The sequence below is a fragment of the Meleagris gallopavo genome, chromosome 6 (genome assembly GCF_000146605.3).
Source record: "Meleagris gallopavo isolate NT-WF06-2002-E0010 breed Aviagen turkey brand Nicholas breeding stock chromosome 6, Turkey_5.1, whole genome shotgun sequence".
NCBI classification, from domain to species: domain Eukaryota; kingdom Metazoa; phylum Chordata; class Aves; order Galliformes; family Phasianidae; genus Meleagris; species Meleagris gallopavo.
Window position 1 is genome coordinate 4,238,062 of NC_015016.2, and position 25,130 is coordinate 4,263,191.

The 25,130-nt window shown below is 43.2% G+C and overlaps 2 protein-coding genes across 2 annotated transcripts in view; one reads left to right on the forward strand and one right to left on the reverse strand.

Annotated features, from left to right (window-relative positions):
* The window catches only part of DLEC1 (DLEC1 cilia and flagella associated protein), a 37,653-nt gene extending 20,832 nt beyond the window's left edge, over positions 1-16,821 (forward strand). Inside the window, exons 22-38 of the mRNA XM_010712326.3 lie at positions 1,127-1,237; positions 1,685-1,815; positions 3,173-3,358; positions 4,013-4,080; positions 5,193-5,344; positions 6,019-6,122; positions 6,781-6,851; positions 7,309-7,520; positions 8,513-8,647; positions 9,677-9,799; positions 10,573-10,667; positions 10,758-10,842; positions 11,346-11,534; positions 12,430-12,591; positions 13,434-13,587; positions 14,169-14,289; positions 16,202-16,821. Of these exons, the coding sequence (XP_010710628.1) occupies positions 1,127-1,237; positions 1,685-1,815; positions 3,173-3,358; positions 4,013-4,080; positions 5,193-5,344; positions 6,019-6,122; positions 6,781-6,851; positions 7,309-7,520; positions 8,513-8,647; positions 9,677-9,799; positions 10,573-10,667; positions 10,758-10,842; positions 11,346-11,534; positions 12,430-12,591; positions 13,434-13,587; positions 14,169-14,289; positions 16,202-16,319 (2,217 nt within the window). The 3' untranslated portion in view covers positions 16,320-16,821. The remainder of the gene's footprint in view (positions 1-1,126; positions 1,238-1,684; positions 1,816-3,172; positions 3,359-4,012; positions 4,081-5,192; positions 5,345-6,018; positions 6,123-6,780; positions 6,852-7,308; positions 7,521-8,512; positions 8,648-9,676; positions 9,800-10,572; positions 10,668-10,757; positions 10,843-11,345; positions 11,535-12,429; positions 12,592-13,433; positions 13,588-14,168; positions 14,290-16,201) is intronic.
* A 449-nt stretch (positions 16,822-17,270) lies between these two features.
* On the reverse strand, positions 17,271-25,124 carry ACAA1 (acetyl-CoA acyltransferase 1). Its single transcript, XM_031553838.1, has 12 exons — positions 25,001-25,124; positions 24,774-24,867; positions 24,469-24,526; positions 23,956-24,035; positions 23,380-23,422; positions 22,101-22,199; positions 21,872-21,952; positions 20,675-20,865; positions 20,396-20,575; positions 19,564-19,619; positions 18,658-18,803; positions 17,271-18,429 (listed from the first exon to the last, which is right to left on the reverse strand). The coding sequence occupies exons 2-12, from the start codon at positions 24,832-24,834 to the stop codon at positions 18,354-18,356; spliced, it is 1,071 nt and encodes a 356-aa protein (XP_031409698.1). The 5' UTR covers positions 24,835-24,867; positions 25,001-25,124; the 3' UTR covers positions 17,271-18,353.
* Positions 25,125-25,130: the final 6 nt, after the last annotated feature.

The following is a 25,130-nucleotide window of genomic DNA, read 5'->3' on the forward strand; positions in this document are numbered from 1 at the left end:
TGAGCAAAGTGGCAGAGGAAAACAGGATGAAAGCTGCATTAAAGAAAGTATTGTAGCTATTCAGGTTTTTGTATTTAGTTCAGTAGAGCAAAGCAGCAGCATTGCTTTTGAATTGTGTCTAAACTTGAATTCTATATTCCAGGTGGGTTTGAGCTCACAGATTAAGACTCTTAAATTTAATGTCAGTAGGTGGGCTACTGTTTGAACTTTCTTTTCGGTGATGGAAAATCTGGGCAGGAGGTCAGTTACCAGAATATAGCTGTCTAGTGTCATATTGAGTGCTGTAGAATGTTCTTTGTGACCTCCATTTCACTTGTGGTCTTTTGTAAGTCCTGCCACGCCAGCCAACCACTACTCTATGGACCTGTGCTTAGGCAACTGAATCCTAATGTGTTCGTATTGTCAGTGGAATCCAGAGAACTATTCAGCTCACTCTGAAATTGACACCTGCTTAGGTAGCTTAACTTGTAAGTCGCACTATCAGTGCCTTAGTCATTCAGATCCACTCTGGCATTGGAGACTTAGCTCAGTTGCCTATGTAAAAGCATTCAGTGCCATCTGAGATGTCCTCACGTGCCTGAGGAACTCTACCAGTGCATGTAGATGATGCAGGACCCATGGGAAAACCGTTTGGAGTAGCTGGAGCCTGGAAGGATACCCAGGCACTGTGCATAGTACCCGATGTTTGTGTTTGAGCAACTGAGGTGAACCTCTGAGTTCGTGTCAGTCACACAGGCAAAACTGTCTCTATAGGCCTTCTGTGTAGTTAGCTGGAGAGACCTGAGGCACCTTGAGGAATTTGTTCCAATATCAGGTAAGCTGACCTAGCCCTGGGAAGGCTTCTGACTGGGAAAGGGCCTACAGTAACTCTGCTCCCAGTACAGGTTGCTCAGTTGAGCACCTGAAGTCACTTGAAATGATTCTAGGTAAGAGAATCTTAGCAGCCATAGGAGAATTGCAAAGCAAGCCTCATCTCAGCAAGCTCTACGTATTGCTAAGGAAAAGTATTCTGAACCTTAGAGTAACTGTTTTTATAGACCTGTAACATCAGAAGGGGAAAATGTGAAAGAATCAAGAGTTATTGAAATAACAGATTAACTGAGTGTTTGTCCTCTCTGCTCGGCAGCTCATTGGAAGTCAGGCAGCTTTCTGCTCTGCCATCATCACTCCAGCCAGTGGCATTTTAACCCCAAATGAAGAAAAAGAATTCTGCATAGAGCTGACAGCTAACATCACAGTAAGTTTAAAAACTGGTGCTTATCAACAGAGTAGTGCTATCATCCTCACCTCAATTCCACCTGACAAGGATTTCCATATACACGATATGATGTTCTTTTTTGCATACAATATATCTGAAATTGCTTTGCTTTAGAGGTAACTATGCTTAGAGCTTCAAAATTTCCAATACAGAAAGCATGTCAGAAATCACTAATGGAGCAATGTTAGGCTTACAGACTGATATGAATGTAAAGAGATGAAACAGCCACAAAACTGTACCTTGTTTCTTCCTTCTTAGCAAATCTGTTTGCAGGTGGTACGTTTAAAGCAATTCAGTAACACTTTGCAGTAGATCTGTTCCAGTGAGGTTTAAATGCATTCCCTAATTAGATTTCTTAATTTCTTAATGCCTGTCCTCTGTGATCTCTACTCCATTCACAAGCAAATTTGATTCTTCTCCTATCAGGGTGAGCTGAAAGGCCTTGCCCTTTCCTGTAGCATAGAAGACATGACTGAACCCCTCCTTCTGAGCATTTCTGGGGAAGTAAAAGGATTGCATGTCACCTACTCAGTGCCCTGTGAAGGTGAAGATGCCAGGTAAATCAAGGCATTATTAAAATCATGGAAGATGAACCATTCTATGATTCTGTTTCTTTTTGTGGAACGATTGTAATAGATACAAAGCTCTAGTCTATTGTAGAATACTCAATTATACCAAAGTGTGTGATGGTATTAAAAACATCTGAAGAATGTCACGAGAAGTGCAAAGCTTGATACGTTTACCTCTGCAGTTTTCTTGTAGCCAAATATAATGAAGATCAGCTTCATACCACCAAAAACAACAGTCTTTTAAGAGTAGATTGAAGATGTTAAACTCTATAATTTACATACCTCTTGGCAAGGTGCTGTCTTCTCAGAAACTGGATGACATCTCCATAGCACCAAGCCTTAAGGCGGGTCACAGTGACACAGCCAAACTCAATTCCCAAACGAAACGTTCTAGCTTGCATGTGCAGTACGTGGTTTTGCAGTCCCACTCTACAAGACTTAACATCTTTTTATATCTTGGGCTTCCAGATTAACTGGAAAAAAAATCAGATAGAATTGTAGAATGGCTCAGATTGGAAGGGACCTCAAGGATCATAAAGCTCCAATCCTCCCACTACAGGCAGGGCCACCAACTTCCACATTTAATACCAGACCAGGCTGCCCAGGACCCCATCCAAACTGGCCTTGAACAATGAGCTGAAACAAATTAAATAAACAACTTTGAATGAAGTTTTGGATGAATAATGAATTGGTGTGAAATTAACTGCATGCAAGTAAAACTCATGGTCATGTTTTGGCTGGTCTCACTTATGCTCCTGGATCTTGCAGTCTTCCTGTTGTCCTGATCCTTCTGGTGTGTAAAGAGCAGGAAAACTACCTTTGTCACTACTGACCAAAGCATACGGCCCCTGCAGTTCATAATATGTGAGGAACAGCTGTCTTCTGTGATACCAAAAATGTGCACATTCAGTTCCTACTGAATTACCAAGATCCATTGTGTTGGGCCATTCTGTTTTCTTACTGCACCATTAAACACAGTATCAAAGAAAGGACAGCAGACCTCTCTTTGACTTGGTATATCTGAGTGATTTATTTTTTATATGTGGCATGATTACTCTCTTTTGGAATATGCTCATTTTTATATGTTTTAATATAAGTAAAAATGGCTTTAATTTGGTAGATTTACACATCATACATGATCAACTTTGTACCTTGAATAAATCCTTACAAGGTTAGAAGTGAAAAAATGTAAAGCACTAAATGCTGATGACAAAAACTCAGCTGCTTAGTCTTTTTACACTGGTTTTCACAACCACATTGTATATTGTACATTTTAAATCTCTTGAAGTCATTTGTGACATAAGAAAACTGGACTGATACTGTAATACTTACTTTTTTCTGACAGTGATGAAAGAAAAATGTTACAAAGCCCAAGTGACCTTATTTTGGACTTTGGATCTGAGGTTGCACTGAAAGACACAGTGAAACGTCAGCTGATTCTTACCAATCACACTGCAATCAGTGCACTGTTCAGACTAGAAGCTGTGTATTTTACTGGCTCTTCACCTACTCCAGAGCAATCTATCTTGCTGTAAGTCTTGCTTTTCTGCCCAATGCCTCAAATACTAATGGAGATCTGGGTTAAAATTGAAATCAGGACAGCGTGCTCTCTGCCACAAGATGCACCTTCTGCAGTGTTACAGCATTTGGGATTTTTGGTTCTTGTTTTTAAGCTCTTTGATTGTGGTGATGAAATTTGCTGAAAAGATTTCCTGCAGAAACTGATAGCTTGGAAAGCAAAGACAAAAGTTGGAGAAACGTTTAGATGTGGTACTGAGGGACGTGGTTTAGTGGGAACTGCTGGTGGTAGATGGACAGTTGGACTGGATCATCTTGGAGATCTTTTCCTACCTTGGCGATTCTCTCATGTAATCAGTACAAGTGGCAGAACTCCACTGTTGTCACCACTGTGTGGATATAGGCTGGTTTACACCTGCCAAGGCTCTGTTGTGTTGGACTGTACACAGAGCCTGCCAAGGCTCTGTTGTGTTGGACTGTACACAGAGCCTTGCAGCTCTTCAGTTAATTCATTCTTAAGGATGTTATTTTCCAAAAACACTGAGTAGTCAGTCCTTCTTTAAGCTATAATGGCCGCTAATGTAGGAGTCAGCTAGAGATGTTATGTTAGCAGAGACATGCTCATTTCACAGAAGTGTTACGATGTTTTGATGTTTTTCTTTTCAAGCTCATCGGGCTACCTGGTGAAAAGGAGAGGGCCCACCACGAAACATGCAGCCAAAAGAGCACAGTCAGGTACAAGGATAATCCCCCCCCGTGGAGAGAAGGCAAAAATCAACTGACTTCCACGTACAGCATTGAAAGTGCCAGTCAGGAACACAATTTTGTTGTTGGAGTACTTGGCTACATCGACACCATTAAATAATGTAGCTCCTCACTTCATTCTTGAGTGCAAAACTCCACATTGCATAAACATTAGGACACTGTTCTTTCTTTTTTTCACCCCAAAAGATGGGTGGTTCTGCTCATAGTTCATTCCCAGCACAGAGTATGGATGTGTAACATTTGGCTGTTTCATTCCTGGTCAGTCTTCTGATACCATTGTAGCAGACTTTCCTCCTTCAAACCCCTTAATATATTATTTCCCCAGCGTAGGAAAGCTAGCCCCAGCACATCCATCATTTTTGATGCTTTGTAGTGAAAACAATGATACTGAGAGCCACAAGGGACCCAGGGAAGGGGGGAAGTGAGAGCAAAATGCCATGAAATGTGGATGTGTCTTGTGTATCCAAAATAAAACTTGGATACATTGGTAGCTTGCCATAGTGTTTAGCATCTGTTAGAAAGACAAAGCTTTTCAGCTGTTGAATTAGTCCTTAAGATGGGGAAAATGCTGTTCTGACAGATTCTATGGAAGCCTATTGATTTGGAAGGCAGGGTAATTCAGAATGTGGAAAGCCTCTCTGCTCTTTATAATTCACATTCTTTGTCCTGAACAGCACACAGATGTAAACGGGCAGCTGCCAATAAAATGATAACCAGTTAGGACAAATTCCAGCTTATTTTTCTAAAGTTGAGGGTGTGTTTTCATTTAACCAATCACTGCCTTGCACATCCCAAAGTGTCCTGGAACAGGTTGTCTGAAGGCGGTCCATCTATGAAATAATCTCTGCAAGAATTGACTCATAAAAACAAAGGAAAAAAACCCAACAGATTAAAACCCACTGCAGAAGAGAACTCAAGTGTTATAAATATGGGCTGTGTAAATAATCCCAGTTTTTCTGAAGCCATTGAAGTTATCCTGATTGATACGAGCGAATAATCTGCTCCTGTGTTTTCTCTGAAAGACTAACGTTGTTCCATTTCCTCAGAACTTATCAAATGCTTCTTTGCTCTGCTCCTTTTAGAGTTTGCAGCAGCGATGCTGTCTCATGGGAAGGGAGTAGCTTTCCATATACAACCTTCCTCAGGAACTCTGCATGCCTTCCAGCGGCTAATCATAGAAATAACAGCCTACAACAACATGTGGGGAGAGTACAGTGATGATCTTGTCTGTAAGGTAGGTGGGGCTTGGTTTCAAGTGAAATACTGCTATGGCAGATTTGACACCAATTGCATTTCCCAGATTCCTTTCTGTTAAAAGCACATTTTCCATTTAGTAGGATTTCTGTAAGAATTCAGGGCAGATGCTGCTAGCTCCAACAGCATGCAAGGAGCTTGCTGTTGCAGTGTTTGGTTTGGTTTTGGGGTAACATGTCTATCCCTTGGGAGTTTTCCATAGAACCATAGAATGGCCTGGGTTGAAAAGATTGAAAACCACAATGCTCATCTAGTTTCAACACCTCTGCCATGGGCAGGGTCACCAACCACCAGACCAGGCTGCCTAGAGCCACATCCAGCTTGGCCTTGAATGCCTCCAGGGATGGGGCATCCACAACCTCCACGTGTCTTTGAAGTGACTGGAGCAGTCTGATTATAAAATCTGCTTGGTAACTGTCCAGTGTGCCATTCTGCTCTACCAATACAGTACATTATGTTGTATGGAAAGGCTGCAGGGAAGTTAACTAACATGTGAGCTACTGCACTCTCCTGCTGAGAAAAGCTGTTCTTTAGAATGTGCTTTCAAAAGATATCATTCAAAACATATGAAAATCAGAAACAGTTTTCAAAATGTAATTTTGAAACCCAGATACTAGTTCTATCTTGATTCTAAAACAATAATCACTTTAATAGGTGGGAGACCTACAGCCTACATTAATTCCTATGCAAATGACTGTGAAGGGCTGCCCGATCTTCCTGCAGATGGCAGGACCACAAACGCAGCAACCCATAATCAGGTACAGCCCAAACTACTGACAGAGAAGTCCGACAATTAAATACCACTGGACCATAGCCAACATTTACTCCTGTTCCCATCTTCTTGTGGTGTAATGAGGAAGTCAGCACAGTGACTGTCAGAGGACAGTATCTGCTTCTATAACACCAATGCATTTGTTTCTGCCAGAATAATTAGAAAAAGATCTGCATCCAGGTCTTCTCAGGCTTACCATCAATCATTGTTCTGGACTTCAGTCATGAAAGTTTATTCATGCCAGCATTATTGATTCAGTGGGGATGGAAATTGGTACACAGTGGCACGTTTCCTAATCGTCCACTGTACATTTCTCCCTGTCCATATGGATCATGGACAAATGCAGCCTCAGTTAAATGAGGGCAAAGTAGGGTTAAAGCCCTTGCTGCCGCTAGCAATGTTTTTCACAAAAGTTGACTTCACGTGTTCACCCTGAAATGTCTGAGACAACTAAGAACATCGGAAGAAAGAGACTGATTAAAGAACTGCATTTGGCAGTTTTTAGCCACACCTTACCCAATAGCCACTCTTAACAGGCTGCCACTACAGCCATATACTTCCTACTTATAAATGAATCTTTAATTAAAGTTTTTTCAGACATTCACTTGTTTTCTACATGTTCTAACAGTGGGTTTCCCCCTCAGGTTTGGCACTCATGTCTCTGGAGGGTGTCCTGTCTTTCGGAGTGTCCGACTCAACAATCCAACTCCCTTTGGTAATAATAATTTTGCACCAACACTTGCATTGCACTCCTTGTAGCAATAAAAATAGAACAACCAGTGTTCTGGTTGTTAAGTGTTACCTGGCCTTCTTATTTCCTCATTAAGCTCTTCAAAGCAATGGTCATTCATCTTAATTTTTTCTATTTTTTCCTGAATGCCATCAAAGATATTTACTTAACAAAATGCCCATCATTAATTTTAATGTTAATGGAAGTATTGTTTGGGACCTAGAGAGTGGCCAAGTACTTTATTACCCATATGCATGGCATAGATGCATGCATGTTTTCAATTTAGTTGGTTTATAGCAAACATGACAAAGCTTAAGATGTGCTCTAATACAAATCCAGTTGCAAGACAACAAATTCTTTACTTGATGTGGTTCTCCAGGACCAATTAAGCCGAGTCTTCTGAATGACCAGCAGTAACTGCCCTTTCTGCTTTTCCATTCAGACATTCGCCTGGACTGGGAAACTTACAACCAAGAGGAAGATGATAAAAAGCTGGTGGACCTGCTGATGTTGTTTGGAGACCCTTTTCCTCCTAAGGACATGGCAAAAAATGAGACTACATCAACTGGTAGCAACTCAGAGATCGTGTTAGGATTGGATCAGCCCCCCATTCCCTGTGGAAGCATTCATCCAGCTTTGCAAACCACAGATGAGGTCAGCTATTAGTCTGTTTTTTATACTGCTGCTGAGATACATGATGGGTTTCTTGGCACGAAAGGTTGAAAACAGTAACAGACAACATTTAACTAAGAGCTGAATTATGGTATGTCAGCTTCTCTCACAGTCAAAAAGCAATACATCAGTAGGTGGCTGTAGGTATCGGCAATTGGTTTCCAGAATGAGCTATAAGCAAACAGGACTTCAGCTTCTCTTAAAGTTGTTAGAGAAGTTGGTCAGATACTTTTTAAAGACTGTCATTGATAAATAATGTTTTGTTTTGTTAACGTAGAATTGTTAGGATAGCCAGAACTCTTCAATTTGGTCTACTTTTCTCATGGGTGCTTTATATGATGTAGTCAGGGAACAGAATATAACCTGAGAAGTTCAAATGACAGCTATTGTTTTGGAGGTATTTGTCCTAGTGCCAAACTAGCTCTGGTACTGTCAGATGTCACCGTGTTATAACAGATTGTTACGTGTAAAATTTGATTATAATATGGAGACTTAATGCCTCAAGGGCTGGGAGTGATGGGGAAGGTGGTATGCAGGATCCAGCAAAAGCTTTACAGAAAAGATATGAAAAGCACCTTTTCTCTGTTTCAGCTTAGAAAGCATAGTTGTTTTGAATACACCTCCTACCTTCCACATGCAACAAGAGAGAGGAGTTGTCCTGATGTGCTGGTTTATGTAATGGACCCAAGATGTTGTGGTTGAATGTTTCTCTTTGCTGAACAGGACCCAAGCATGCATGTTTTCCCAGCAGTCTGGGGACAGATTTAGGAGAGCAAACCTATGCATGAAAAAATTTGTGTCCAGGACACATCCATGTGTTCAGTTTTCATGCCAGAAAGAATGAAACTGAAGCTGGCCATACTTATGGACAGTTAGTTCTCTGTACACATCACTTACATTCCTGTACACATCGCTGACATTCCTCCTTTGCAACGTAATGGTTTTAACTATTCCCCACCCTTTTGTCCCTGCAGTCTTCAAACACAGAGTGTGAAGAGGAAGGAATAATCACTCAAGAACCTACAATGCAGAAAATTGTCTCTGTGCTTCTACGGCCTCATGAAGGGGTTCTTGCTGACAACCCCTACTCCATCAGTCCAAGACAGATAGTAAGCCATACATTTTCTTTGTGCTTAGACTTAGTTTGTTTCTTGGCAGATAGGAGGGGCAAAGGAGAAGGAGGATGCTTTGCTCTTCTGGATAAACAGCTGCAACACACCATACATCAGAAGTAACTGCTGCAAATAGGGGCCACTCTTCCTTAGAAATAAGATAAAACTGTAGAGGAATACTCTCCTCCTTTCCACTATTGTTCCAGGAAGGTCTGTTAGCTCAGGTGCTGAGCAGTGCAGCTGCCCAGGCCTGGCTCAGGTCCACGTCAGACCATGTCTGACTACCATGCACAAACCTGCAGTGCTGCGGGATCTGGCAGAAATACCAGTTCCAGCTTTGCTCTGGAACTTTCTTCTGCTCCTCAGTGCTCTGAGCAGGCAAATGCAGTCAGCTCAGCAATCCTTGTGCTGTTTCTTTAGAATCCAGATCCAGCAGGGCCAAACATGAAATTGGGTCGGTTGTTTCTGCACAGCACTTAAAACAGGTTTTAGTCATTACCTGCCTAATGCACCTAAGGGAAGCAGAACCTCTGCAACCCATACATCACTAAAAATCTACTGTTGGTGGTTATTGCATTTGGTTACATTCTGTGCTGTCATGTAAAGGAAAAAATGGTCAGGAGGGAGCAAACAGAACTGTAGAATACTAAGCCCAGCTTGTAAACATTCAGAACAGGTGTGTGAATGCCTTCAGCTATGTGAGAATCAGCTCAGTTAGCCATGGGGTGAGAGTGGGAAGAACTGGGCAGAAGTGTTTCCAAAAACAGGTGTGTATCTACATCTGCGTGCTTAGGGGAGATGTTCTCTGGCTGTACTTTAACTCTGTTGATGTTAAAGAGTGCCTGCACTGATACTTGCAGCTGGTATTGTTTTGTTGCCACATGCTGACATCTCAGTGCGTGCCCTGAGCATCCCGAGGAGATTTCCAGCTGCTCGTACAACTCAGCCGGAGCAGAGGAGCACTGGGGATGCTTGTGCAATCCCAGGCAGTTGCCTGCACTGCAAAACAGGCAGCTCTCGTTGCAGGTGGTTCCGGGAGGTGGCAGCAGCTCCGTTTGCATCTCCTTCACCCCCCATGTCCTCCCGGAGCCCGTGGCTGAAGTGCGGTGTGAAGGGTTTGTGCTGGGATTCATGAGCCTGGATGACAAGGTAAGCCGAGTGCTGCAGCAAGGCTAAAGATGACTCCAAAGTAATAATTTCCCTTCCTGTAATTTTGGGTCCAGGCTGTGTATACCTGGCCACAGTGTAAAAACAGTCCTCCACCTGCAGCCCCCTGCATCCTTCCTTAATTAGGGTTTGTTTGCTGCATTTCCTTTTAGTTTGGAAGCATTCTGGGGTGGGAATGTCACTGTCTTTTTACACTGGCTGCTGCAGCAGCTCCCAGACCAGGATCTGAATTGCTATCACAGCATCAGGTTTTATTGATTACAAAAGTGAACAGTGGGACTGAGACTCAGGGCTGTGGAATTCCATTCCTGGCTCTGTGTCTTCATTCCTGTGTGAATCCAGACAGCATAGCTCTCCTCTGGGAAACTTCCTCTTTGCAAACTTGCAAGTGCAGCTTGCAGGCTGATGTGAGGCTTGAACAGTGCTTTATGAATTGCCCTCAGATTCTCTGACATGAATCACTGCAACAGTGCAAGGTATAATGAATGAATTGTAACTGAATATTTAATAAAAACATCCCTAGCATTCCTTTCTCCTGGAAAAAGTATTGCCTGTATGTGTATTAAGTGCAGTCATTGTGTCCCATTATTGCTGCATTTTTGCTATTCCTTGCACGTTGCTGGCATGTCTTACAAACAGACAATGCCTTACCAAGCAGAATCCCATTTTGAGTAACGACTCCTTAGGCTGAAGGTAGACTTTCATGTTTTAGTGCTGTCATTTATACATCATTTCTGTTTCCATTGTGTTGTCAGCTTGCAAAGACAGTTCCTGGCAAAGTCCATCGCAGACATGGTTACGATGCTGTACCATTACGGATTGACATGCGAGCTTCTGTAAGGCAAGCTCTGTAAGTGCCATCACACTGCAGCAGGGGCACTCACAGAATAAATCAGCCTGGAGGGAAGGGCTCTGACCAGCTCCCATTCCTTACCCTCAGGTTAAAAGTGGACATGGATCATGATGGAGGAATGGTGTTTTATTCTATGGCAAGCGACCTCATACCTGACCAGCCTCTGTTAGGAGTAAGTACCTCGTGCACAGATGTGTTCAGCTGCTTTATACTGCTGGGAATATGCACAGCTATACCCACATGCTTTTTAAAATGCATCTTTATCACCACTATTCGCATGCTGCAGTCTTCAGTGCTGCACATAACAAGATATGTAAACCAAAAGGAGTACGAGTACTTACCAGCCAGGAATAAGCAAAGCTGAGCTCAGATAATTCCTATTTCATATCCTTCTCTCTTTTTCCCTTTATTTTATTTTATTTTGTTTTATTTTATTTTTAAGACTTAAAGATCTGAGAGGAGAATGAAACTTAGAGCAGTGTGGTCAGTTCCTGCACCCTTTGTCATCTGTAGACTTTCACCTTCTGACATTATTTGTATTTGGGTTACTTACTCGAGAAATTTTGAAAGCATTGGGCTTCTCTGGGGCAGTGTCCTTCAGATTCCTGGTGCTGCTGAAAGCACAGAGCTCTCAAGGGAACTGAAACTAACCCATCTGAATCATGTCTCTACCAGGTTTTGACAGCTTCAGTACTGACTCAGAGTCTGAAGCTCACCAATTGCACTAAGGTTCCTCTGTACTTCAGGCTCCTTCTGTCTGCACCCTTCAGCCTGACCAGCACAGTTCTCAAAACATCCCACAGCAAGAAGGAAGAAACAGAACAGCAACCACAACTTGTGCTTTACCCACAGCAAAACATGCTGGTAGGCTCAAAAATAATAATCCCCTGCCAGAATAGATAGCTTAGTAATTGGTGTGTTAGCGTAGCCCAGATGAACCACAAGAAAAACAACCAGTCTAGAAATCTTTCAGTGTCAGGGGAAATAGTGGTGTTAGCAAATGCTAATTATGGCAATTTAGCCTGCTATATTGCAGGTATACAATATTTTTCCACCGTGGCCTTGCTGTGCTTTTCTCATCAATTCTGACCCTGTTGTGTTGCGGAAAACCCTGCGTGGTTTCTGAACCTCACCTAAATCAATAGCCAAATGCATGCTGAACTAATTAAAATACTTCCAAACCTACATTCTATCATTTCCTTAAATTAGATGCAGACAGTGTAAAGAGAGGAAAAAAAAAAGATTAGCTTGGGGTGTACATGGTGACATTAAAGGAATCGAAGTCCTGGATTCAAGAATTACCTACGGTGCAAGGAATGAATGACCCTCAGCTGCATTTTGAAGCATGGTTCTCATTTCCAGAGCTCACCCTGACTTAGAGGCACACCGGTCTTAATTCTGCATATGTCAGAAAAAAGAAGACGTAACATTTTTAAGACATCTTTGGGAATGTGGTATTTGTAAGTTCAGGAACTGAACACCTTTGTCTTGCTAGAGAATGTTTCTCCATCATGGTTCAACAATTAGCTGTTCAACTTCTAGCTTTACACTCTGTACTGTTTTCATAGGAAATAGCTGTGTTTCTTTTTTCTTTAATATCCATTAAATACTTTATTCCTGTGGGAGTTTGGTTGCTGGCACGACACCTTTGTGTTCCCATGGGAAAACGTGCATTCAGGCCTTTGGGCGCTGTTTACTTTGGATTTCCTGCATGTGGTGCTGTCTTATGTGACAGCCATCTGAATTCCTCTTCCCACAGGTGAAAGTGTCATTCCACACGACCCTGGAGTTGCTGACGTATCAGCATTTGCCAGATACCCAAATACTTCCTGGATTTCAAGTGCTCCAGTTTGAGAGTGGAGAGAGAAAGCTGAAGTTCAGTCAGAATCTGATCATTGAATATAGTAACCACAGCACCCAGGTAAGCACCCTGCAGCCAGGCCAGGGCCAGGCTGGATGTGGCTCTGGGCAGCCTGGTCTGGTGGTTGGCTACCCTGCACATAGCAGGGGAGTTGAAACTAGATGATCGTTGTGTCCTTTTCAACTCAGGCCATTCTGTGATTCTATGATGAGACTGACTGCTGTGCACCCTCAGAAGGGACCGTGTTTCATCAGCATCTTTGAGTCACCAAGAGCTGCCTCCTGCAGCACCCAAGTCCTTGAAAATCCCATCTGTCCAGCTTACGTGGTGTGGTCACAGCCCACCTGTGTTTAAAGACTGATCTCTTCTAGATGCAAAGCCATAAAGCCCCCCAAAACCATCAGCTGCAGGCGTTGTTTTTCACACCACTTACTTCTGAGGACTGAGCTGTAAGATCCAAGCACCGTATCTAAGATACAGTCAACTTAATATTCTTGGGCAGTGTGCACAAACTGAATGACTCACAGTGGGCTGTATACAGTCCTCAGGGATGACAAGATGTTGTCATGTCTGCATCCCCACAGCAAAACTGAAAAAACAAATCAGAATGTTCATTCTGTGTTACTTCGTTAAGACCACAGCATCTCATTTGAAAACCTGCCCTAAAATAATAAAACCAGCAACAATTTCATTCACTCAAAGCTGTAGAATGGGGAATAAACTCAATGGCAAAAGAGCACAGAATGTAAGTACTGCTGATGTAGTGCTTGAGGTAAAAACAACCCAGCTGTAGTAGATACAAAACGATCCTTAGGGATCCCTTCCAATTTGGGATATTCTATGATTCTGTGATCAAAAATAAGGTGTCCTGTTGTTTTCTTTCCCTTTTCTCTCTTTTGTAGCTGGTCCCAGTGACTGCATACCTCACTGTTCCAGTTCTGGAGCTGTCTTGCAACATGGTTGATTTCAAGACCTGCTTTGTTGCACAGACCAAGACTAAACATGTCTTCCTGTGTAACAGGAGTGGCTGTAGAATTTACTGGACTGCTTTGCTAGGTATTGCATATATTTGAGGGTTTTGCAATGGGATCTCCTTGCTATGCAGTTTCTTTGTTCTGTTTTTCTTTTTTTTTTTCTTTTTTTTAAAGACTGCATGTATTCAGTATGAATAGCTGATTCTGTTTCTGTTCTCACTTATGTGGGATTGTTGTTTTTACATGAGCATATCCCTGCTGATTTCAGCCTTTACTCCAGATTTAACCAATAGATCAAATCACAGCCCTCACTGTCAGTGAGACATATTCATTTATAATATAATCCCAGGAGGCAACAAGGAACAGCAGCTCCTCATGAGAGCTGTTTGAATTTGTGCCTAGTGGGATTAACAACAGATGGACTTCAAAGGAGAGAAGAGCAGAGCCTGATTATTCAGACACAGAGGACATTGATCACTGCCCTTGATTAAAGGATGAAAATTGAAACTGGCCACTTCCATAGAAAACCTGTGACAGTGCAAGAAGTGATGTATTGATTAGTTGGCAGCCAAGGAGGTGTATTGTTTTTAGTGCTATATGCTCTACAAACCTACATAAGAGCTTTTGTGTTGCACTGTTTGCTACTTGCCTTCTTCATTGCAGATCAACAAGAAAGACACAGTGACCTGGAAGTGTTTTCTGTCTCCCCTGCTAATGGCATCCTGAAGGCACGTGAAGGGGAGCAACCTACCAAAGACATGTTGCAGATCACCTTTACTGCAAGGTACAGTTAGCAAAACTGAAACCCTGCCCTTACTCCCTGAGAAGCCCAGACTTACACTGTGAGAAGTCACTGAGAGGGGACAGGAGTGCTGCTCTGTGCTTGTGTTATCAGCTTCTGATGCTAATCCTGTGCTTCCAGCTGGTGCTTTCTCCATATAACCTCATTCCCTGTGCTGCTTCCACATAAAGGATTTCTTTTAGACTTCTCACCCCAAATTTCAGACATGCTGTGACAACAGTTGGTATAACATACTGTACGACTGGATTAAATCCCTACCTGTAGGGTAATATCTTCAACGGAGAGCAAATCTCAGGCCTGTAGTTCAGTGCAGAGGCTGATATAACAGTTAACTCCTGTATGCATCGAGCCCCTTGCAAGGACAAAGGGAGAAATGCGTCCAGAATAGTTCAGAATTCCAGTAAGACACCTACTTGTTTTGCTTGAAGGAGCAAAGTCTTGCAGCCACTCTCAAGGATCCTTCATTTCAGTTTAGGCACTCTAAAAGTAAGTTTTTCAGTTCCTGCACTTCCAAACAGCTCCTAATGAGCAAACAGAGCAAAATGCAAATTCTCTTGGGAAGATACAGTTCATTTTACTCTTGTTTAGCCTGGCGCAATGTTTGGGCTGAATAGGCCAAATCATGTTGATGTTTGGTGGAAAAAAATGTATCAATGCAATCCAGTTGTCTGTAGTGCAAAGGTTTTCCTTACAACGAAGATAAGTGAGCTGCAGGCAGATAACAGCAAAGAGCAGAAGAGAGTAGATGTAAATAACTCTCCTGTAAACATCTGATATTGTTCTAATTACATTTATGGACATCTTATTGGAATGTTGTCAATGAACTCTGAATGCTGCTGACAGTGATGTTAGACAAAGCAAATTACAGGTGAGTTATTTTTGTAACCAGGTGCCCTGGGTTGTGCTCTGAGCCCTCCAGTGCTGGAGCTATTGGAATCTTTGGGATGAGGACTGGAGCAGCTGCTGTTAAGCTGTCCTTGCTCTGAGCACATCTTGGACCAGAGACCTCCTCAGATTCTCTACTGCTTAAATTGTTTGGCAGTTCCTTTTGTCTGCCTGAAGCACTTAATTTTGCCTGCCAACAGATTATTTCAGGCATTCTGCTGCACCTGCCAGAGAGCACAGACCTTACTGTATAGCAGCCAGCCCACCTGCTTGGCCCTGGACCGTAATAACCAGCACAGAAGAGCTCAGAACCAGCATGACATTAGTAAATAATTACATGTGAGGTGATTATAATGAGTGGTCTTCCTACAGGGGAATTTTGTACTGGCAGGACAGAGGCAGGCCTTTACTATAGCAATGTCTTAGAAGACAAGAACTACTTCAGATGGATTATCTCAATGTGGTTGGTTAACACTAGCCTTAAGCAGACTATGCTGTAAGACTTCTGCTTGGCACAAGTGCTAAAAGTACACTTGCTGGGAGCTTTTAGATGTTCAATTACAACCTGGACTTAGTTGATTGTCAACTGCAGTAAGACAAGGGATAAACTTATCAACTTATCAAACTTGTCTGCCACAGGAAGGCATCATCACATCAAAGCAGTGCATGCATTTGCTCCCCAACAATTTGCTCCCTCAGGAGAGCTTCAAGTTATTTCTTTAACTCAAATTGACTTCCACAGCTAGGAATGCAATCAAGTTCCTCTTTCAGTGATGAAAGCAATAACCCAATGTCTTTGAGAGGTAGAGAACAGCGTTGTTTAAAACACTCCCTATGTAGCCAGAGGACATGAACCTGAAGCCAGATCCCTATCCCACACTGCTGTTAGAGTGTTAGTGATGAGGAACAGTTCATTCCTTACAGTCTCTTCTTTTTCTTCTGTAAGGAAACTAATCTCATCCTGAAACACAGAGATGTCCAGCTAATGTCTTCCCCCTCTCCATTTTAGGAGTGACATTGAATATGAAACAATCCTGACAGTTACTGGGATCCTGGGAGAGAAACCTTGCAAGCTACAGATCAGGGGACAAGGAACATATGATGGGAAGTATGAAGACATGTATTGATTTCAGCAAGACAATGAGGGACAAATGTCAAGGTAAAAAATCAGCTGCAAAAACAGTGTAAGCTGAGCCTGTACTTTCATTCATTTCAGCTATAATACATGGACTGAAATTTTAGCAGAATAAAAAGTTATGAGCAGAAAAATACCCACTATGGTACTTTGAAAAGTCGTAATCCTATCCTGTGCTATGACTTGTATAGCTGTGATAACAGAGCCAGGCTCTGCAAAATGATGTTTTAAATTGCAAGCCAGCCATGGTAACTGTTAGGCCAAAGCAGTGTTGCACAGCAAAATATGCTGCAAATTACAGTTGAAACTACAGCTTTAAAAAGATTTTTGTTTTGCCCTTTTTTGGGGGGAGGGAACATTGTTTGACAAGAATTAGGGAACAGGACAGCATTCCTGGGCTGCACTTTTCTCAGCACTTTCCATGAATATGAGCAAAGCCACAGAGCCAATTTAACTTCCCACAGCCTCCTGTATGTTTCATCATAGAGCCCCTTCAGCTATTGGAAAGAGAAACCCTTCTGCCTTTTAATTCCTTCCTCCCCCATGGTTCCCATTTACTTAGACATCTCTTCAGATGTTTTTAATATTACTTTAGCTAAAGGTCACTGAAACTCCCACTTCTGAGGTTGTTAAGTTTTCTACTCCCATTGCCTGAGGGGAGGAAGAGGCTGCAATCCACACTGGAAGAGAACAGAAGATGGTATCTCCCTTCTGCCTGCTTTAAAGCTGAACTTACTTTGTACATAGGAAGTAACCTTAGTGTGCACAAAAGACTCCGAAGCTACTACTGCCTCTCTACCCCCCTAAATAATTCCACCTTTGAGCTCTAAATATATGTGAGGCTGTTGGGTGAGACTGGATGCAGGAACAGAATGCAAGAATATCAAACAGCTCTACTAGTCCTGACCTTCAAATAACAATCAAAATAAAAAGAACACAAACATACTGCAGGAGACCAATTGTATTATTAAGTGCGAAAACAAGATCCAGGACAAAGAACCTCAGTCTGTTACAAATTTAAACTTTCTAACATGTCAAAGATGATTACTGCATTTCTTTTTCTGTCCATTAGTTGAGAATTTCAGTGATCGTTTTGTTCCCAAGAAGGAGAACAGATAATTTAAGATTTTACAAGATGAAATCAGTATTAGCACTGACATGTTGCCGAAGTTCATGTACTGCTGAAATCTGCTTCATATGAAGAATAACTCATTAGGCTTAAACTTGTCTTCTAAGTTAGAGTCACAGAAGCTCACAGAAATATGTTGTAAAAGCTAGAATGGCCACTTTCAAACTGCTGGTTTCTATTCAATTCTTCAGCACCTTTGTATTCAGGTACCCCAACGGCTTGTTTGTACCTTGCTCCTGTGTAAATGACTTTCTGGCCCTTTCCACTGTGCCCCACTGGAAGTCTGAGAGCAGGGTGGCGTAAGAGAAGTAAAAATATACAAAGCTGAAGTACATCTTGCAGCATATGGAGGCAATAAGACATTAGCCAAGTTGTGATAGATTGGGCAGGTGTAGTTATCAAAGAAATGTGAAGTCTTTGCCCTGCTTTCAAAACAAGCCTTGCCAGACTTCCTGCAAGATGGTGAATTCTTCAAGAAAACCCTAGGAGAGCCATTTCCTCTGTAATGACATTTTCATTTTGGCAAGTGGTTTTAGATTTGTCATACAAGGAAAGGGTACAATGAACTACACTGATAATATTCACAGAATAAAGGGATGAATTAGATTAGAAGTATTCATTAGTAGTCATCACTGTAGGGCCTGTATTTGAACTTCAGCTGAACTCATTCCTTCTCCCACGTTAGGCTGCTTTTCAGCTCTGAAGCAGGTGCTGGTTTTCATTCTCCCACTTGCACATCAGACCCGTATGATTCATTCTACTTCACACTTCGTGCCTGAAATTTGTAGATCTAGTAACAAAAACCTGAATCCACCTGATTTCAGAATGCAAATCATTTGCTAGTACTGGAGAAGGCAGAGAATGAGCTGCTGTGTGGGGCTGTCAGTATGCAGGATTTCAGTTCCCTGGATACTCAAATACTGCTGCAGCTCCCATGCCAGTTCCAATGCACATTGATACAACACCATATGCTCTGAAATGAAAGAATACAGAGAATTAGGATAAACATCAGGCTTGTACCACCTGGCAGGAAAAGAAATCCAGTAACTTTCAGCTATCCACTGCTCTCCAGTGTCACCATAAAATTCTAAGTCCATGTTCAAAGCTATCAAAGGAATGGGAGAAGGGCAAACTCAAACCAATGCCATGCCTAAATTACTTTTAGATACACTGGAGGCCAATACTGTTGTTTGGTGCTCACCTTTTCCCTCTACGCTTCAATTCGTTGAGCAAAGTGACAACTTGACGAGCGCCAGTGCAGCCCAGCGGGTGCCCCAGTGCTATTGCTCCTCCCAGGGGGTTGACTTTCTCCATGGGAATGCCCAGCTTCTCAATGCAGTACACAGCCTGTAAAGACAGGGGATTGTTTCATAGAGATGCTCTCACCTGTTAGTTCTCAGCAGAGAGCTCAGAGGGCTGCAGAGCAGACTGGTGATCTCCTCCATACACAAAGAGCTGGGCTGACAGGCCCAGGCAGGTCTAGGTGCTTCCAAAGATCTGTGCTCAAAATGAACTTAGCTCGATTATGTTTTCTTTGACATAAAATCCACACTGTTGTGTCAGCTGCTTTGAAAGGATTTTAGTATTAAGCAGTTGGGTTTTAGTGGCCTGGCATCAGCTAGACTCTGGAAAGCAGGGAACTATGTTACAAAGCCAAAACACATGAAGCAAGCTAAACCTATCAACTTCATCTCAAATGAGCCCACGGCCTCAACAGGCACGGCACGTATTTGTGGAAGACACGAGTGAAGTTTCTTCAGTTCATTAAGGATGCTCAAATTGCAACACGCTGACATCACCCTGTTACAAATCACAGCCCTTGTGAAACAGCAACTTCCCAAGTTGGTGTAAGGATACAATCGTAAGGTTCACACTCTCCACACTTGGTGGAGAGTTTTCCGATTATTTTTTTTAATCAATCCTAAGCTATATAGACAATGCCCTGCTTATTTCTACTTAAAGAAAATGAAAGTAGCCTGTACGTGTTCTTAACATTTGGCCAGAGAAATGTAATACATGGAACAAGTTCAAATCTGAATTCTGAGACCAAAGTGGAAGATAACGTTTCAAAATAACAAAATGACTCAAAGTGATGATGATCACTCACCTGGCTTGCAAAGGCTTCATTAATTTCATATATATCAATGTCATTCAGAGTCAGACCTACAGTTCAGAAAAGTAAAGAGTTAGAAGATATTTTTGCCTTATCACTTGCATCAAAGGGAATAACTCAAAGTCTTCATTTATGAATTCTACTTCTACTCCACTAACAGCAAAAGGAGAGGACCCTGGCTCCCCGTGGGGTGTCTATGTTCACATGCATGTTTATGTATAACAGTATCTAAAGACTGCAAAACATCACAGTCCTTGGTATCCTATCACTGAGTTTGAAAAGATATCAATTGATTTCTTTGCACAGAGGTTAAAGATGGAAGGGTATTTTGAGACAGGAAGATGACAGTACAGCCAAGCCTATGACCACAGTGATGACAGCAAGATACAACAATAATCATGAGCTATTTAACCTTGGAAGTATGGTAAGAACCCCGAGGAAAGCCTGTTCCACGAGTCAGATGCCAAAACTATAAAGAAAACCTGAACACAAACAAGCAAACCACACACACACACTCTAGGTATGCTAAGTGAAAAAAGCACTAACTGAAAATAGCACTATGTGAACCACTAAATCACGTGCCACATGTTAACAGAACATTGTGAGTGTGCAGGGATTTAATCCTCAGCTTCCCAAAGGTGAGCAAATGACAATTAATAACTCAGAAGTTAATAGTATTATTATAATGATCCTAGGATCTACTTCAAGGTTGTGAATGTAAGCTGCTTCTCTGGCTGATAGCTGCTAGCAAAATCACCTCAGATTTCAGTCACAGTCTGGCTTAGCCCCGTGCTGAACACTGTGCGAGTGATGACCGGTTCCTTACCTGCCTTCTGCACAGCAACAGGGATGGCATAGGCTGGCCCTATGCCCATCACATCGGGGGGGACTCCAACCACAGCAAAGGACCTGAGCACTCCCAGGATGGGCAGCCCCAGCTGTGTGGCTTTGGAGCGCTTTGCCAGCAGGACGGCAGCTGCTCCATCGCTCACCTGGCTGGCGTTACCTGTTGGAAGAAATCTATCAGCACCTCCTCTGCCTGAGCACGCTGCCTGGGAAGGCAGGCAAGCCAGGGGAATGACAGCAATGTAACAACAGAGCTGACCTGCCGTAGTGCTGCCATTCTCCTTGAAGGCAGGCTTCAGCTTTGCTAAACCTTCCAGGGTTGTAGAGGGCCTGACCCCTTCATCTTGGTGCACAGTGATTGTCTTTTGGTTGCCCTCGTTATCTAGAACAGTGGTCTTCACTGGAACAATCTCAGCTTTGAACAGTCCCATCTGCTGAGCTTTTGCTGCTCTGTTAAAAGAAAAGCACAGAAGGTTAAAATAACTTATGAGTGAGATCCCCTTTCAATTTGAATTCATAAAATGTAAATACTTAATATTTCCAAATAAGAGGGAGTAAGAGCTGAAGGACAGCTCAGTAAGCTCACAGACATCCTGAGCCAAAGGCCAGAAAATTGCTCCTTCCTCAGGTGAGAGGTGAGGATCATGTTCACATACCCTTTTGTGCTATCAGTTCAACGTCAACGAGAACGCCTGGCATGCCAAGTTCCTTAGAAGCAGGGCCAGAATTTAAAGGTTAACTGGCCTGAGCAGTGGTTTCCTCTATTAGATAAATAATTGGACCGGGGCGATGCTTAAACAGGATTCTGAAAGTCAGATTAACTCTTTGATGCCACCAGCTTTAACATCTCACCCACCACCACAAGCCCCAGGGACTCCAGGATTCTGCTTACTTTGGCAATGGTTTAACCTAAGAGAAAGGTTACTGGAGGCAGAATTGGGCTCACTTGAAGCCAAACACCTGCAGCACAGTGAAGCCACTCATATTAGCTCAGCAGTTCTCTACAAACAGCTGCTTTCAAATATTTCCTCTTAGGAAAGATTCCTTCTGTTGCAGCACTCATGTTCAGTTTAAAATGACACTGAGCCAAAGACACTATGAAAATACCATGAAACCCCATGACAGCTGTATCCTTTAAATTCTAATAAATACAGGTGCACTCAGTGCTCAGACTTGTATGTCTAGTGATGTGTGTGCAAGAACACACAGCTCCCAGTGCAGCTTTGGCTTCCTTAGCACATCACCCTGGACACAAGATGGTTGGACTTGATGATCTCAGTGGTCTTTCCCAACCCTAATGATTCCATGGCATCAAGTTTTGAAAGCCAAGATGTAGTCTTTACTTAACTACTTATGGGAGGAGCAATGTTTTGTTGTTGGTGTTTTTTTTTTAATCTGTTTTTCTATCTCTGTTCCTTAACCAAAAGTTAAAAAAATTAAAATAGAAGGCACTTACTTTTGTTGGGAAGCCAAGGCAAAAGCATCCTGCTTCTTTCGGGAAATTCCAAACTTCTCTGCCACATTTTCTGAGGTTATTCTGGGGAATACAACATCAGCAAAAAGAATCCATGACACAATCAATGATGCTGCAGTTGGCTTCTGCCAGAATAACCCAAGCTACAGGCAGTGGCTTCAATCTCGAAGCTAGCTGCAGACTTCTCAAGATGGAACTGCTTGGCACCTACCCCATAGGAATAAGGCAATCACGAGCTTTGCTGTTTTCCATCATGCTGGAGCTGATATCACCAGGATTATTTCCACTTCTGAGGGACATTGTTTCCACACTAAACACAAGAAAGAGCAGAGGTTAGTACCGCTGCTTCCATTTCTAATGTTTGTCCTTTTGTGACCCATCAAAACTCAGTCACTCAACAGCATTCTTCCCTATCTCCCTACAGAAACACAACCAGTATGTAAAAACTGCCCAAGGCAGAAGCTGTTTAAGCAACAATATACAATTAGCACAAAACTAAAACAGACTAAATTGGTCTTTGTTTTGCTATATAATACAATATCAATGTCAACAGTTAATTTCTCATGTTCTACAGCAAGGAAGTAATTGCTGACCATCCTGGCACTTGTCTTCAGATGTGATGAGAAACCCAAGGTTCTATAACTGCCTGAAAGGAGACTGTGGTGAGGTGAGAGTTGGCCTCTTCTCCCACATAACAGCAACAGAATGAGAGGCCTTAAGATATGCCAGGTGAGGTTTAGGTTGGGTGTTAGGAAAATCTCACCCAAAAGAGTGGTCAGGCACTGGCACAAGCTGCCCAGGGAGGTGTGTGAGTCACCATCCCAGAGGTGTTCAAGAAACATGGAAATGTGGGACTTCAGACATGGTTTAGTGGGCAATACTGTGGTTGGTAGGTGGATGGTTGGTCTACATGACCATAAGGTCTTTTCCAATCTTAGTGATTCAGTGATTCTATGATAGCCAGGAAAAGGCCAGGTACAGCTTAAAAACCCACTGGCAGCATAACAATGTGAAGTATTAAGCAATCCATAACAAAGAGACTTGAACGAGTTGTGCCATTTGCATATTGCAACACAAAGAATTTCAGATATGGATCCCATGGTCTTTGACCTACAAGTGAGTGAACAGATTGAAAACACCCAATATTACCATCTAAATATAAAGCCACCGCTTAGACTAGCAGCTCTTGTACAGTCAACCCAGATCATGAAGCCTAAGATGGGAAGAGAGTTGGAATTCTACCCTGTGCCACATACATACATTAACAAAGAGCAAGCCATGAAGAAAATATCCCTGGAAAATGCAAGATATCTTTGAGCAGAGGTTGTACTAGGTGACTTTCAGAGATCCATTCTCTGAAGGATAGCATCTCTTTCCTGGGAGGAACATAGATCTGCTTGGAAGGGATCTCTAACTCCTCATACACGAGCAGAAGGACATAGCACTACTTTCAGGAAGCCTATGCAAGTGCCATAAAAAGATATTCTTACCCACAGGCCATGCCAATGTCATATGACCCATTTCGGATGCCACCTGTAACAGAAGTGCACAAACACTCTTATTATCATCAAGAGCAAAAGCACTTTGAGTCTGGCTGTGGATCTGGAAAAGCTGACATCCCCTACACCTGAATGGGATATTCCCTCCATGTTCCTTGCTGCCATGTCAAGAGATGGTGTGGCTGAAGACCAACCACAGCCTGACCTGACTCTAGCTGTAGATGTCCCTGATGGAGCTGCAGAAGTCTTTGTTCATTGCAGGGAAGCTAGACTAGATGGTCTTTAAAGGTCCCTTCAGTGCTTCTATGATCAGGCCAGGACTGATCCTTCTAAATGTGGAATTATGGCAGATCTCATCTTCAGGAGACCAAGTCACATCTGGAAGGGTAAACTCAGCTTCGCAGGGATATAAAAATATTCCACCAACAATCCACTGATAACTCCTAACAGCAGAAGACATTATGGCTGTTTTTACTGCTTGGAGAGATTGGAGGACAAATCAATGGGATACATAAGCACTTGGGGTGGGACTCCAGCCTGAGGGCCCATAATACTCCATGCACTTACCAGCTATATTGATAATGGCCTGTAACCCAGAGGAGCACTGCCGGTTCACACTCGAGCAAGGCACTGTCTCTGGGATACCACTAAAACACAAGATAAAGACTCAGCACTGCGAAGCACACAACAAAGCAAACCCCTCAAGAGAACATTAAGCCACCTGATTAAACTTTAATCCTCACGCTCAAGACAGATCCCATTATGCATTTGCTGACCTATTTGGTCCTGCACCAAGAGAAAGCAAAGTTCATCGATGATTTCCAAACTTGATTTGCAAGCAGCTCTGTGCCAATTCCCCCAGATCTACCTTCAGAAAGCACTCTGTAAGCAGGTCAGCTCAGTCACTGCTGCTGCTGATAGGTTAGCAGTGTATGCATGCAAGAGAATGCCTCTTTGCACGGTGCTCAATAAAAGTCTGATTTGTGGGCAAAAGGTGATTTGCCTCATCGCAGCCTCTGACCCAGTGCTGCTCCGTAGCCAAGACCCAAGAGAAGGAACCTCGACGAGGTGAGAGTTTACCTTAGGAACTGTGCTACTCTTGCAATCAAGGCTCCAGCTCCCGGCTGCAGCACGTTTCCTGGGTGCAAAGACATGGGCCCGGTCAGTGGTTGCACTGCCCTGCTACACGGAGGGATGCTGAAGGGATGTTAACATCACCACGTCGGTGGTTGGGGCCACGGGGCAGCAGGACGGAGCCCAACCTCTCGATGGGACAGACAGATGTCCTGATTTTGTAACGCTACACGTTCATCCCTTAGTGCCCCACGGAACCCAGCAGGCAGAGGCATCCCAAAAGCCATCCCCACACAGCACCCATCGCTCACCAACGCAGATATCACCCAGCGCCTCAGGCCGCAGGCGGACGTCCTGCAGGACAGCTGTCATGACGGCAGACAGCAGCTCGTCGGGCGTGGTGTCCTACAAGCACACGGGATTAACAGCAGCGAGCGTTGATAACCGCCCCGCCATCGCCTCTCCTCCTCGACTCGCGGGGTCGGAGCGTGAGGTGATCCCGAACGCTGCCCATCGAGCTGGGAGATCCCCGCCGTACCTTGAAGCCTCCTCGCTTGGCCCGGCCGATGGCCGTCCTCCGTCCGTGCACCACCACCACATCTTCGGGGCTGGAGGCCGCGGCGCGGCTTCCGCACGGAACGGTCCTCACGGCGCCCGTGCCCGACAGG

What these genes read in the sequence shown, in the direction of transcription:
- ACAA1 (XM_031553838.1), bottom strand. Translation starts at nt 24,834, where the DNA reads ATGACAGCTGTCCTGCAGGACGTCCGCCTGCGGCCTGAGGCGCTGGGT. An exon ending in GAATGGCAGCACTACGGCAG is followed by an intron (nt 20,576 to 20,674) that starts GTCAGCTCTGTT and finishes TTCTTCCAACAG; the next exon opens with GTAACGCCAGCCAGGTGAGC. An exon ending in TGTTGCTGTGCAGAAGGCAG is followed by an intron (nt 19,620 to 20,395) that starts GTAAGGAACCGG and finishes TCTGAACTGTAG; the next exon opens with GTCTGACTCTGAATGACATT.